At 42.2% G+C, this 15,337-nt stretch overlaps 1 protein-coding gene across 1 annotated transcript in view; it reads left to right on the forward strand.

Moving 5' to 3' along the window:
* The window catches only part of Mgam (maltase-glucoamylase), a 143,647-nt gene that overhangs the window by 121,294 nt on the left and 7,016 nt on the right, over nt 1-15,337 (forward strand). The window contains exons 93-111 of the mRNA XM_075953615.1: nt 1,574-1,726; nt 2,055-2,255; nt 2,486-2,640; nt 3,543-3,711; nt 3,955-4,051; nt 4,795-4,907; nt 5,795-5,920; nt 6,942-7,070; nt 7,321-7,431; nt 7,725-7,787; nt 9,021-9,155; nt 9,616-9,709; nt 10,866-11,004; nt 11,228-11,361; nt 11,489-11,523; nt 11,614-11,730; nt 12,105-12,253; nt 12,881-12,965; nt 14,148-14,204. Of these exons, the coding sequence (XP_075809730.1) occupies nt 1,574-1,726; nt 2,055-2,255; nt 2,486-2,640; nt 3,543-3,711; nt 3,955-4,051; nt 4,795-4,907; nt 5,795-5,920; nt 6,942-7,070; nt 7,321-7,431; nt 7,725-7,787; nt 9,021-9,155; nt 9,616-9,709; nt 10,866-11,004; nt 11,228-11,361; nt 11,489-11,523; nt 11,614-11,730; nt 12,105-12,253; nt 12,881-12,965; nt 14,148-14,204 (2,262 nt within the window). The remainder of the gene's footprint in view (nt 1-1,573; nt 1,727-2,054; nt 2,256-2,485; nt 2,641-3,542; nt 3,712-3,954; nt 4,052-4,794; nt 4,908-5,794; nt 5,921-6,941; nt 7,071-7,320; nt 7,432-7,724; nt 7,788-9,020; nt 9,156-9,615; nt 9,710-10,865; nt 11,005-11,227; nt 11,362-11,488; nt 11,524-11,613; nt 11,731-12,104; nt 12,254-12,880; nt 12,966-14,147; nt 14,205-15,337) is intronic.

Raw genomic sequence — 15,337 nt, forward strand, 5'->3', positions numbered from 1 at the left:
AGAAAGACTTGCCCAATGGCTGTGAATTTGATGCTAACTTTTCAAAGCCAGAGATGTAATTCATAAACGATAATGTAGTCATCACCTGAGAACTTTGCTCTTCTAAAGTGAAATACAACAGAAGGACATGTGGTTTATGAAAAAGACAACAGGAAGCATGTTCCACAATGGGCACCAGTTTGCCATAAAAGGAAGTAAAGCCATTTAGTTGAGATATCAGAATCAGCCAGTCCAAGAACTGAGAATAGCCGCATAGCATCACCCTGGCAATCCTGTGTCTGTAGCATTAGGGACATTTAGTTTTAACTGGAGATCGGTTTATTCTGGAGGTAACTTGTGGTCTGATTTTGGAGGTGCTAAACTGAAAAGACCATCCTTGACCTAACTGTCAAAGTCCATCCTTGATCTGTCAAAGTCCATCCTTGATCTAACTGTCAAAGAGCCTTACAATGGTCCTTGAACTAAAGTGTTGTTATCCATGGTGGTGGAGGGCTGGAATTGGCAGGATGGGAAAGTGTCAGATAGGGAAGAGACTGAGAGAAACATGATGGTTTTTAAAATGTCACCTAAAACAAGTGAAAGGGGTAAAGAAGAGTCAAATATTTAAAAAAGAGAAAATATTGAAAGCTTAATTTGATGAGCAGAATATCAGAATCTTCCAAGATTTAAGCGGATGGACTTGGATAAATGTTAGGTATGGAAGGAAATGTGATAATTGTGATATTTTTTCTCAACTCACCAGTTTTCCAGTTGATTAAACTGAGATTCAATAAATTTATTTGGTTTGTCTAAGATCTCACAGAAATGTGGGGATGGGAGCTGCGTCAGATTCTTTTCTTGTTGCTTTGTTAAAACGCACTGACAGGAGCCACTGGTGGAGGAAACACTTATTCCGACTCATGGTTTAAAGGTTCTGTCCACCATGGTGGGAAAGTCAAGGTGTCAGGAGCTAAGCCTCTGTTGCATCCCATCTGCAAACAGGAAGCAGAGAGCAATGAATGAGTACTGCTGCTCTGCCTAGTGTCCTAGCTGGGAAATGACACCACTGTCAGTGGGAAGATGTTCCCTAATCTCCCACACGCATGCCCAGAGACCCATGTTGCAGGTGATTCCAGTGCATGTAAAGTTGGCAATACTAACCATTACAGGAACCTGGGCCTGTGATTGACATTGCATATTCTCTATGTGTCCTCACTGACAGCGACAGTGCTCCGGGGAGTGAAGCCCAAGAAGAGAAACTAAATTCTAGAAGAGCGGAAAAGAGTTTTTGTAACAAAATAAACGGGAGAGATAGGTCAGGGAAGGGATGAAAAGGGACAGTTATGGCAACTCTTATTTGTCCCAATTCTTATATGATGTGATGAGGAAGATAGTAATAAAGTAAGGGGACTGACATTTCCCTGTCACTGCTGATATCCCAGCATCTAATACAAAGTCTTCCTGTAAGCGAGTCGTATGCCTCTCATTGTTGAGACTCCGTTCTCATTTCTGCTTAATGTTTTAAAGGTGTTTTAGGTTGTGTAATGACGTTGTTTCTAATGATGAATTTCTTGTGTTTTGTCCACTCCTAAAGGTTGCAATCATCACGGGTATCCAGCTTCTCCTGGGAGAATCCTATACCATGGAGTGGGATGATAGCATAAGGGACGAGGAAAAGATAGACTGCTATCCAGATCAGCACGGGGCTTCTGAAGCAAACTGCACTGCCCGAGGCTGCATCTGGAAGGTAATCCAGCTGAAGTCGTTCGTGTGCACGGATATCTTATAAATATCATAAGTATATCAGTGTGCTTTTGCATACACACAGAAACCCATAGGGAGAAAGAACCTCTTCAGGCATCCAGGGAAGACTGAACCATAACTGGGGGTGGGACTGGGATATTTTTAATAAGTGCATTTCTTGAAGACCAACTATTAAAATAATCTTACGTATAAGATCACACACATGTGTGCTTGCACGCACATATTTTCTTCTTATAAATTGCCTTTTCTAAACTCTTTCTAGGGGGTAACTCCAGATCCCAGCTGATCTCGGATATTGACTTTCTTTTCAGGAAAGCAGCTCTTCTGGGGTCCCTTATTGCTACTTTGTCAATGAGCTGTACTCAGTCAGCAATATTCAATATGACTCAAATGAGGCCACAGCCAACATCTCCTTGAAGACTTCTCCGTTTAGCAATGCCTTCCCCTCTACCCCTGTGGATCAGCTGCAGGTGCGAGTGATCTACCACAAAAATGACATGTTGCAGTTTAAGGTAAGTGCAGTGTGGGCAGTCAGGTGTGGGCAGGGACTTTCCAATCCTGTTGCTCTTTGCTGGTCAAGGCTACAGAACCTTAAAAGAAGTTTTGTGTTTAAATTTCCACAGTAAAATACACTACATCTTGACCAAACCCAGAGAGAAATAAGACCCTTGGAGAACTGTATTACAGGACATCAGAATTTATTTTCTCACCTGTATCTTTAAATCTGTTTCCTCTGGCCTAGATCTATGATCCCAACAACAAACGGTATGAAGTTCCAGTGCCTCTGAACATCCCTGCTGTTCCAGAAAGCACCAATGATGGCCGTCTCTATGACGTCTCCATTAAAGAGAACCCATTTGGGATTGAAATTCGCAGGAAGAGTACAGGCACTGTAATGTGAGTGGGCCCTGGTCTGACTCTGATTCCTGCTTTCTTAAACATTCCTCACCAGACAATTATTGTTGCAGACAGCCTGTCTTACTTAAAGTGTCACAGTGCACATGACCAGATCCACGAGGAAGCAATTTCCTCTTGGAGCAAATATTTCAGGACTTCCTTCTGGGAGCAGACAATATACACAGGAAGCTAATATGGCTGTAATCATGTTGTATAAGAAAATGGGCTTGACCAAATTACAGGGCGGTCACTCCTTCTGATACTCAATTTGTCTTTCTGAGGCAGAAGTGTCATTTGAAATATAACCGGGAGGAGGAAGCACTAAGGTTGTAAGCATGGAGTTTTGGGTGGGGGAAGATACATTTTGATAGAGGGAAGACAAACAACATAAAGCACAGCCAAGGAAGTTGGTACGTCAAGAAATAAAATTGGTGAAATCATTGAAGGATGAAAGTTGGAGATAAAGCCGGGGTGGGGGTGAGTTTGGGAAGAGGAACAGCACCGAAGGCTTGCCAAGAAGTCACCAAAGAATATGAGCAGAGCTGTCCGTGCTGTGGGATTTCTTCAGTCACAGTTTTGCATGCTTGCAGGAGGAGGGTCCTCAAGGAGCAGGTGTGAGTTACAGCAGTTGCTGTGGTGTGACATAAGGCTTAGATTTCCCCCTATGAAGAGGGCCCTGAGGAAGGCAGTGATGGGAGGAAGATGGGTGAAGGATGACTGTTGGGCCATCAATGGAAGTGTTGGTGACTGCTTTATGCAGGTAGATTTGTGCTTCGTTTGGAGGATCATCTAGCTCTGATAGTGTGAGGAGAATCCAGAGCTCTGTTGTCCTCATGAAGGCAGCTGCTAGAAGCCCTTAGAGATCTGATTTTCTGTTGCAAATGTCCCTTCTCCTTCTGCAGCTGGGACTCTGGGCTCCTTGGCTTCACCTTCAATGACATGTTCATCCGCATCTCCACCCGCCTGCCCTCCACATACATCTATGGCTTTGGGGAAACCGAACACCCAACTTTCAAGATAGACTTGAACTGGCACACGTGGGGCATGTTTTCCAGGGATCAGCCCCCGGGGGTAAGGACAGGGTGTTTGGGTCTGGGTTCTGTCCTTTCCATCAACGCTGTGTGTCATGTGTTTCTTTTTTGCAGACTCCATATGATTACTACCTTCTACTGCTAGGCAGATGGGCACATGTTTAAGTTCCCCTTTCCTCTCCTTCTCTTACTAGAAGCTTAACTCAATGTAGCAATCAAGTTTCTGTTGAGTTTCTTTCCCAAACACACAGTCCCCTCACCTCTTTTTTCCTGTGTCTCTCAGTACAAGATGAATTCCTATGGTGTCCACCCTTACTACATGGGGCTGGAGGAGGACGGCAAAGCCTATGGAGTCCTCCTGCTGAACAGCAATGCCATGGGTAGGATGAACCTGTGTCCCTTATTATATATCAGTCATTCTTGCTTTGCTTTAGAATGTATTTGACTCGGCTTTATCGTAAGCCAAAACTAGCATCTGTGGGTAATAGGTTCTTTTTCCTGCTTAGCACTCATTTTAGTCTAGAGACTTATTATTGCCATGTTTATTAAACTTTTATTTGGCAATAATTACAAAAGAAGGTGTAGCCAAACCAAGTGTGTCCCGAATTCCTGGGGATCAGCTGGAGGTAACTGACTATATTACCTGAATTACTGTCAAGCTATTGGGTTAGAATACTGCCTCTGGCAGAATGAAGGTGTGAATATTTTTTTTTTATGTTCAGGGAATACATACTGTAGCTGCCGATGAAATAAATGTGACTTATAGTGGAATTAGTAGCATTGTATTAGTGGAATTTTCTAGTTTGACAACAATGTTTCACTGTGGGAAGCCATGGGAGGTAGCCACTGAGACTCTTAACGCTTCTTTAATATTTCTTATGAATTTTATACTGCTATGAAATCAAAGTTATGATAATTAAAAACTTCAGAATTTTAAAGCTTCTAATAAGGCTGATTAAAGGGATGGGATGCTGTGGGCTTTTTGCTCCTCAGTTTTATATTGTTTTAGTATAGAATGTCTGCCATCAATGTTCAAAAATGGGAGCAAGAGAAATTAGAGTTTCAAGTCTAATTGGGTAACCTGAAGGCTTTTGTCTTTGCTGATATTTTCCTGTATTTTCAGATGTGACATTCCAGCCCACACCTGCCCTGACATACCGCACCACAGGGGGAATTCTGGATTTCTTTGTATTCTTGGGGCCAACTCCTGAGCTTGTCACTCAGCAGTACACAGAGGTAGGAAGTTCATTTGATTGACAAGTATTAATGTTAGCAGGCTCTCCACTCCCAGTCGTGAATTCATTAGTGTAATTCTCATGTGGCAATTACAATTATTGGCTTTCTCAGAAATGGGAATATCATAGATCAGGGGGCAGTGTGATATTTCAACACCATTACACTACAGCTTCTCTGACTGTCATGGCACTGCAGGGATACTTGTGGCATTAGTGGTGGTGGTGGTGAGTTTAGTGGTAGTGGGGGGGACATGGTGAGAGAGATAATGGTGATGGAGGTGATGGTTGTATTCATGATTGCGGTAGTGATGGTGATGCAGTTAATGAGAGTGGAGCAGATGGTGCCCTTAGCGCTGATGATGACGGTGATATCGGTCAGAGTCCTAATGGTCAGGGAGCAATGCTAACGGTATTTGTGGTAGTGACGGTGTTGTGGTAGATAAGGAAAGGTTGACTATGGTGGTACCCCAAACAAACACCATCAGCTAACTGCCACATGCCAGACCACTTCACAGACATCAACACATTCACTCCTCATAAAAACCTTATAAGACAGAAACTACTCTGGTCCCTAATTACAAGAGGGGGAAAAAAAGCCATTAACCTTCCCTGTGGCCCACAGCTGCCAGAACTGGAGCGCTTTGCTAACTTAGGGATTTTACCTATGGAGTTTGTGCTCACAACCACTGCACTGGATTTCACTTAAAAGTTAGAGTGAAGCAAGATTTTTCAGAATTCCTCAAAAATAAACTATAAGCTGCCACTGTCCCCCTAATTTCTTTCTAGAGTTCAATGTGTTGTGTAGTTTGGAGTGGTCAAATATTCCTCTTCTTTCTGTACAATCCCGCTTCTCCTTAGAAGTACTAATATTTTCTGTCTGTTTCCTAGTTGATTGGTCGGCCTGTGATGGTACCTTACTGGTCCCTGGGATTCCAGCTGTGTCGCTACGGATATGAGAATGATGCTGAGATCTCCAGCTTGTACGATGAGATGGTGGCTAAGCGGATCCCCTACGTATGTACATGTCACGGTACCCTGGCTTTGCAACCTCAGAGCTAAAGAAATCTCTCTGTGTGTGAATTTCTTAAATTTTTGGGAGGCTCTGCAAGTGTATAAAATGCTTAATTATATCATTGAGCCTGGTAATGCTACAGTGTAGGAGGTGGCCATGATCCCAGGGATCATAGAGCACTGGGAACTCAGACGAACCGTGAAGATCTAGTACTGGCTTGAGGAAATCTGTCATAAAGTTTATTTCATAAGAATCAAAGATTTCTTCAGTATGTTATGCTTGACTAGGGAGCAATGAAACCAAGTTAGCCAGAGCACTGTTTTTGAGTTCGCACTGGCTCCCACTCTCCTCAGGCCCTGAAGCATAGCTCTGACAAACACAGGGCCTGGTCTCCTCATTTCCAGAGGGAATACAGGTGGAGCCAACTTCCCTCACTCGAGGGCAAGAGGCTTCCGATTGGACTGATCTAGGGAACTTTTTTTTTGCATATTTAATCTATTTTATCTAGATAGTGTTCTGTTCTTTATATTATTTCGTTAAAGCAAAATAGGTCATAAGATACATCATCCAAATGAGAAAATTGTGTCTGATTACACTCCATATTGGTTCCGCATAGATACCGCACGGTTTTGTTTTGTTTTTACTTTGATTTCCAGCAGACTTATTTTCCATACTCTATTAGTCCATGGTTTACATTTTCTATGAACAAGAACCACTGATTCCAGGGTCAACCTTCTAGGAAATTGCCACAACCTCTCCATACAGTTCTTATGTATAGTTATGACAGCCCTTACAGATAGGAGTTATCACTCATCTTACATTTTTTGTAGTTGATGCTGTTGTGGGATTAAATATTATGTTCTATTTTTTGGTGTTGAGTGAAGTCACATGAAGAAAAGAAAACAGAAAATATCCCAGAATCCAAACCCATAGTATGACATAGTTAGGTCTGGGAAAGGGACATTGTCTTCTGGAGCCTGAACTGGTCCCACAAGCAGGCATTGCTTCTTTGTGTCCTCCCAGGACGTGCAGTACTCAGACATCGACTACATGGAGAGGCAGCTGGACTTCACCATCAGCCCCAAGTTCTCTGGGTTTCCAGACCTGATCAATCGCATGAAGAAAGATGGGATGCGGGTCATCCTCATTCTGGTTAGTTCATTGTGAATGTATGTGCTGTGCTTGGGACAATGGATAGGACTGTGTGGAAATTGTTTAGAATGTCTGTCCTTTCCAGTTCTTGGAGAGAAACAGAAGTCAGTTTCTGTAAGTGTATTTCATGGCAGTCACAGAAACTCTATAGTGAAATTCCAACTGGGAATTTCCATTTTCTATCCTGTCTTTTTTTTTTTTAAATCATCTTCTGTCTTAGTTTTCCACCTGCCTTTTGCTCTGATTTCAGGACCCAGCCATTTCTGGCAATGAGACACAGCCCTACCCTGCCTTCGAACGGGGTATAGAGAAGAACGTCTTCATCAGATATCCCAATGATGGAGACATTGTCTGGGGAAAGGTATGAGCTCTGTGTTGATCCAGCCAGACTCACACAGGGCCAGAGCCACTGTTAGCAGTCTGTGGAAATGTTGATTTTGGGGCCTGTTATGTGTCGTTTCCAAAGATGTGGTTTTCTTACATTTTTAATTTATACATTTTGTGTTTTCAGTTAATATCTGCTGAATCTATTTTCCTTTAGGAAAATTCTCTCTGGCAACTATTAGCCCTAGAGCCTTGGCTTATGGTTTTCTAAGAAATTAATTGTATAAACATCGGTTCAGGACATGTCTGTCAAGTCTTTTCTCTACATAGGTCTGGCCTGACTACCCTGGTGTTGAAGTGAACGACTCTCTAGACTGGGACGCTCAACTGGAGGTAAAAGGCACTCTGTGGATGCTGGATGTGGTCAGGGTTTCCAGGAAGAGGCAGCCATGTCTAGGGCATTAGATGTGTCTACACAGAGGACAGAGACATGTGAGAAAGAACCACGTAGGAGCCATGTTCCTCCTGTCAGTCTGAGACCCATTATTTTATGGTTAGCTATGTTTTACTTCAAGTGTGCTCAAGTTACCTGCCCATAGTTTCCTATGTCACAATGCAATTTCAAACGCAAAGCTGTCAGTTCCTAAGGGCTGTGAACTCAGAACTGGATGCTAGCCCTGACAGCTCCCAGCCTTTGTCCTCAGTTATGGGATCCTTTTCTCCAGGTATGTTTATGTTCACACACAGGCTGCTCCATGTCCACATGATACTCCAGCACCACCCTTCCATCCTGCATTGGGCTTCTCGACTTTCCTTTTCCTTCTAGTTCCTAGTAGTCTCATATTATTGATTTGCTTTCTTCTGTGAACAGACTTTTTAATTTAATGATACCAATTAACATAGATGTCAGCCCTAATATTTTCTCTGCTTAATTTGCATTTGTTACTTGGATGAATAACTTTGCTGACATAACTTGCAGAAGAAGCATCAGGGCCATCCCTCCTTTTGATAAGAAGTTTAAACAATGCAATGAGTCTGCCTGTTCATTTTTCTGAGTTTTTGTAATATACTTTTCATCAATGTGTACATGGTTAGGAGGTAGCTGCCCTTGAACTTCAGAATATGCTGGACCTTTAACTCTTCCTTAACGATGGTCAACTGAGTGAGGGACTGGAAGGTTTCAGTATGTGCCGTCGGAAATGAAAGACAGTCCTAGTGTACCAGACACGTGCTATGGTTGAACCAATGATGAAGATGGCACATATGTGGTTTCCAAGGTACAGCTGAGATCTAGAAATCCTGATAGATTCAAGAATATTTCAGGTCAGGCATCATTCTAGACACAAGCATAGAGGTTTTAAATTTAGCTTTTATCCACAAAAAGCAAAGGACCTGTATGACCAGTCCATTCCATACAATGTGGTTGGTTTCCAAATTCCTGGGAAGTAATATTATTTGTGCTTTTTGATCTTTACTCTAAATATTTTTCTAATAAGTCATGAATGTTATCTCAAATAGGATCTATTCAGACTATCACTGTGTAAAATGTGGAACTTTAAGAATTTATTAAGTTCTTGATAAATAATATATTAATTTAAATAAATTGATTATATTTTAATTTGACAGCAATACCGAGCTTATGTGGCCTTCCCAGACTTTTTCCGTAATTCAACTGCCGAGTGGTGGAAGAAAGAGATTCAAGAACTCCATACAAACACAGATAATCCAGGAAAGAGCTTGAAGTTTGATGGCCTGTGGATTGTAAGTGTGTATGGATTTGTCTGTGTATGCCTGAGTATGGGTGTGTTTGTGTGTATTTGTGCTGTTTTTAGCATGTGGATCCATGACATTCGGCAAGGTGATAATCATTTTCAGAAAAAAATTTCAGACCTAGCAAAGTTCTGATCATAGAATCAAACTTAGGATTGTCCTCACCATGGTACATGGGAACCTGTCTGAAGTTCCTGATGTGAAACCTCCACAAAAGTTACTGGGAATTTCTTAAATTATTGGTTTTCCTAATGGAAAAAAATGAAATAATATAGTCAGTTATGTTTCAGTTATTTGTTGTTTCTAGCCTGTGCTTTTCCAGTGTTTTGTGATTCCTCTCTGTGCAGCATCTATAGGGATGCTAGATATTGAATATGTGACCCCTTCTTTGTTCCTACATTGAGAGAATTTAAGTGTCTTTAAAAATAACCCATAATCTCACTATTTGTAGGATATGAATGAACCTTCCAGCTTTGTGAATGGGGCAGTTCCTTCCGGCTGCAGCGATGCTGGTGATACCCTGAACCATCCTCCCTACATGCCACGTAAGGACCGTGGGATCTCTTCACTTGATGTGCAATGGATGGAAGAAGGATGAGCTCAGCATCTTGTGGTTTCCCTGACCATCAAAGACACATCCTCACCATTATTGTGGTTAAATAGGGTCTAAGTCAAAAGCACATCATATTATCCAACTGGAGATGTTACAAATTTTTTTGATTTTTTCCAGAAATCACTCAAAGAGATAATGTCTCTGTGGTGTGATTACTTAAAGAATTCTGTTGAAGGAACTGTGTCGGGCTGCATCCCCGGTACCTGGCCAGCTGCTTGGCTAGCTTATGTCCCGAAATAATTACACGGAAACTGTATTCTTTTAAACACTGCTTGGCCCATTAGTTCCAGCCTCTTATTAGCTAGCTCTTACATATTGATCTAACAATTTTTTTGACTTTTTCTAGAAATCACTCAAAGTGATAATGTCTCTGTGGTGTGATTACTTAAAAAATTCTTTTCCACCAATATGAACATAAAGTAACTTTCCCTTTGCACGGAGCTGGGGGACTTTGAAGCCATGCGCATTTACAGCTTAGTTCCATGTACTTTTCTGAGTTGTGTGGCCTTTCATAGACATTGTGAAATCTAAATTTCTCAAAGGGTAAGAATCAGATAACACTGTTTATTCACAGAAATATGATAAGAAAGATATGAACTAATTTGTGTATTGAAAGCTCATGGGACTGGAAGGATGGTTCAAAAGTTAAGAGTGAACACTATCCTAATCGAGAACTCACGACAGGAGACTCAAAATCACTGGTAACTCCAACTCTAGGGTATTGGATGTCTTCTATTCTGGTTGCTGCAGGCCAGGCATCCCTTCTCTCTTCACACACAGAGAGACAGACAGACAGACAGACAGACAGACAGACAGACAGATAGATAGATAGGTAGGTAAATAAATGTACAGCTTGTACTAGAACCTGCCCCATAGTGAATACTTGAAAATCTGTATTCTTCTCCCACCTCCATTTTATTCAGTGATTTGATACTGAAAATGCCTTCATCACATTGCTACTGAGAGAGTCTCTTGCTCTTAAATGCTAAACAGAAGGGGAGTGGGTCTTTAGTGTTAGTATCTTCTAAGAAGAAATCAAGAATTAAGAGTCAAGACTAATCTTCACTGATGTTTCATTATTTCCTCAGATTTGGAAGCCAGGGACAGGGGCCTAAGCAGCAAGACCCTGTGCATGGAGAGCGAGCACATCCTTCCAGATGGCTCCCGGGTGCGGCATTATGATGTGCACAACCTGTACGGGTGGTCCCAGACCCGACCCACCTACGAGTGAGTGATGCTCTGCTTTCTCCAGCTGATGGCACTGTAGGAACAGTGATGCTTTATCTTCCATGTTCCATCCGAAGGGCTGAAAAGTAATCTAACTATAACTGTGTAGAGATTTGTATTTATTAAGCAAACATTCTATGAGCACGTGTCCACACACTGTGATTGATTATAATTGGAAGGAAGATTTAAACAAGGTACCATCACTTCTTGTTTCCCCAACCAGAGCTGTGCAGGAGGTAACAAGAGAGAGAGGGATCGTCATCACCCGCTCCACATTCCCCACTTCTGGACGATGGGCAGGACACTGGCTGGGAGATAACACAGCTGCCTGGGACCAGCTGAAGAAATCCATCATTGGTGTGTGGGTTATGCCCAGGGCCCTCTGCTGCCTGTGGGTGGACTGGGGAGTGAGTAGGATCCTTGGTGTAAGGGGAGGAGGAGGCAGAGAATGATGATCCTGATTCTGGTGCATCTCTCCTTGCAGGCATGATGGAGTTCAGTCTCTTTGGCATCTCCTATGTAAGTGCTTTTGCATGCTTCTCCTCCCTAGGAAGATGGCAGCATCCCTCAGAAAGCACCAAGAGCTGACTTTGCTTCTTGTTGTTTCAGACCGGAGCAGACATCTGTGGGTTCTTTCAAGATGCTGAGTATGAGATGTGCATTCGCTGGATGCAGCTGGGTGCCTTTTACCCCTTCTCCAGGAACCACAACACCATTGGGACCAAGGTGGGATGTCAGCTTCCTCACCTCTATTATGTCAATGGAGATGCTTCTTCAGTTGTTGAGAGCAATCCTGCTGCCTGTGTTTCCTGGGACATCTTCAGATGATGGAACACCTTCTCTCTCAATCTTATTCTTCAGTATTGTCTTGATAATTCTTTATATTTAGGAAGCACTTTCCTATATGTTCCATGCAGAGTATCGTCTGAAGCCATTTTCCTGAGAAAGCTGCATCTGTTCTCCAATTACTAAGAATATCCTTAAAGTTTCATGTACCATTATGTTTATCCAGTTGTGTGGAAACAATTACAATAAGCTTTGCATGACTGCCCCTTGAGAGATATGTCTGGGTTCTAAACACTCTTCTTCTTTGCTTGTAGAGACAAGACCCTGTTGCCTGGAATTCAACCTTTGAGGATATTTCCAGAAGTGTGCTAGAGACCAGATACACCCTGTTGCCGTATCTCTACACCTTGATGTACAAGGCCCACGCGGAGGGCAGCACAGTTGTGCGGCCTCTTTTCCACGAGTGAGTATTGAGCTGGAATCCTGTTGAATAATGAATAACTCATTTAGCCTGCGGGGTGGTAGTTGATACAACAATTCTTTTTCATTGAAGGCATTAGTTCTATTTGTTCTGAGCTCTCCAAGCAGAGAGCATGCTTTATTTCCTTTTATAACTTAATTTTATACACAACACAGTTCTTGGAAGGAAAGTGTTCTTTGTTTGTTTTGTAACAAAGAATTTTTTTAAATGATACAACATAAAATACCATAATTTCTTTCTTATTTGTGTAGGTAAAGATCATTTTGTCTGTTTTAGTTTATATAGACCCAGACTCAATGCATTAATATCTTTCAGATGGCTGTTCCAAGGGGAAATTTGAGGGATGAGGGCCATCCTCGTATTAACAATGTGCTGGGCTGAAAGAGAATGCAGACATTTTCTGGAGCCAACATGCCCAAACACCTTGTGAAGTTTGGAGAAGTGACTCGCAGGGAATGTGGTCTATATGACCTGATCAAACTAGAGAGAAAAAGATGTTGCAGGATTTAGCTGTATTTGTGGTTTGAGTTTGGACTAGATGGCTTCTTTAGGGTCTTATGCTGGGACCTTGTTGGGATCTGATTGTGACACTTCAATTTCCCTTTGTAGGTTTGTATCAGACAATGAGACGTGGAATATAGACAGACAGTTCCTGCTGGGTCCAGCCTTCTTGGTCAGCCCTGTGCTGGAACATGTGAGTATGGAAACTTCAGAGGGTAGGAGGTTGGGTAGGAGGAGCCAAGCTGTTTGGTCAGGTAAACATGGGAAGGAAAAGGCTTTCCTGTGTCTTGAGGATCCTGAGGTATCCCTCATTTCACTTTTTTTTAAAATTTTCTTCTTGTAATTGGACCAAGGAATGTTAAAAATTCTACTAGCAAGTGAGGTGAAGCCAGGCCATCCATGATACCCTGGGGCAAGAGTGCAGTATCCTCCTATAGTAGGAAGGTCTACCTCTTGGTTCTGCTAACGTGGACTCAAAGCTAAATCCTCACAGGAAGCTTTCCTCACAAGTGTGTCATCTTTCTTTACATTGCCCCACCGATCTGGGATAGATAGAGACAAAAATTTCCTCTTCCCAGTAATGGACAAAACTGTAATAAATACATTTCACTCACCTTTATTCCACCATTTTTTTTTAAAACTGTGAAGAACCAGCCCGGAATTCAAGTAACTTTCTCAGTACAAATAACGATTTAGGTGACCGTACTCAGATTATCTAAAGTTCTTCTCATGATTCTCCAAAGGACAGTGAAAACCATAAATAACCCTGTGTTATATTTGAAGATCTAATCACTTCACCCTATTTACTATTATAAGGGGTTGGGGGTTAGGTAGGGACTGTAGCAGAAGAATTCATTGCAAGCTGTCAATCCTTTTACCATTAAAACAAGTTTGTTGGACCAACTGCTTTGCTGCAGTGTGGTCAGCTCACTGCTGGATAGCTCTTTGTTTGCTTTCTTATGTAAGGGACCCTGTAAGCAGCTAATGTCTTTTTTTTTAATCTTCCTTTAAGAATGATTGGATTTCTGATTAGAGATCAGCTATTTAATATTCCTCATATCTTACTGTTCCTAGAAAATTTCCTTTTGCTCCCACAGCTAAACAAGGGTGTTTGTATTTCTAGATATGAACTGGAGTGTTTTTGTAAAGAAAGGCTAATTGAAGTTGGCCATTCCAAGGGGCATTATGGGGAGCATTGGTTAGGAAATTTTCTGGTTAAAGAGAGTAGGAGAAAGTAGACTTCCTGTTATTGCTGATCTCAGGGTCATGAGACTCAAGGCTATCGCTACTGTTGTAACTTCTTTTCTGCATGCATTGACTCCTCTATCCTAGACAACAGTTCCACTACTGACACCTTGTTTGTGTTTAATTTCAGAATGCCAGAACTGTAGAAGCATACTTTCCTAGAGCTCGCTGGTATAACTACTACACGGTAAGTTTCCTAGATGTCTGCATAGCCTGTCAAATAGTAGAATACAAAGTCCTTGTTCTGACAGATCTTGCACCAAAAGCCCTGGAAACCCTGTGTGGTTGTTCTGCACAAGCCATTGATTTCCTGTGACCTCTTTTCTCATCTCCCGGTAGGGTGAGAGCAAGGCCAGAGAGCGGAAGTGGCAAGGCTCTCATCCAGTGCCTGGCTCACTGCATATTTTTTCACAAGGGAATTTTGTCTTTCTGTATGTCCTTACTATACACACTGGTGACTAGTCACCTCTGGAGATTGTGCCATAAACTAGTTTCTGCTTCTGTCTACTTATTAAATATCTGCTTCTATTGTATAGACCAGGAGTTTTCAACCTTCCTAGTGCTTCGACCCTTTAATACAGTTCCTCATGTTGTAGAGACCCCAACCATAAAATTATTTCCTTTGCTACTTCATAATTTTGCTAGTTATGAATTGTAATATCTGTGTTTTCTCATGGTCTTAGAAGACCCATGTGAAAGGATCAATTGACTCCCAAAGGAGTCGTGACCCACAGGTTGTGAACTGCTGGTATAGATACTCAAGAAGGGTTCCTCCCTGTAATTACCTACTAAGTAAGCTCTCAAAGTCTATCCACAGGGTGCATCTTCAGTTACAAAGGCAGCCGCACGGACTCTCTGTTGCACATATCTGGGCTGTAGTGGTCATTGAAGACGAGCTGGGAGGACAGGTCTGGAGAGGACACTTTAGAGGTGATCCCTTGAAGGACACATATGAGACAGAGCTTAATTATTAGGGAAGAATTAAAGGAAAGGGAATTCTTGCCCTCCTAGTAGCCCACCTCCTGGGACTTTCTGAGAAGGGCGAAAGCCAGAAGACCAGAAGCAGAGCCATACACAAGCCTCTCTCGTCCAAGGATACTGTACTGATCTGGGTGAAAATAGAGGAGCTTCTCTGTCCAGGCACGCTGAGTCATTTCCCTCTCCTTGGTTGCTAGCTGGGTTCTCTTAAGAGTGGAAATACACTAACATTCAGCTATGTGCTTTCAGTCCAGCACCAGGGCCCTGAAGGGAGAGGGCAGCTATTTCCCTTAAGCAACCTTCACATAGTCTTGAATTTGCATGTTGACTATCCAGTATTAT

Source organism: Microtus pennsylvanicus, chromosome 19 (assembly GCF_037038515.1).
Source record: "Microtus pennsylvanicus isolate mMicPen1 chromosome 19, mMicPen1.hap1, whole genome shotgun sequence".
Lineage (NCBI taxonomy): Eukaryota > Metazoa > Chordata > Mammalia > Rodentia > Cricetidae > Microtus > Microtus pennsylvanicus.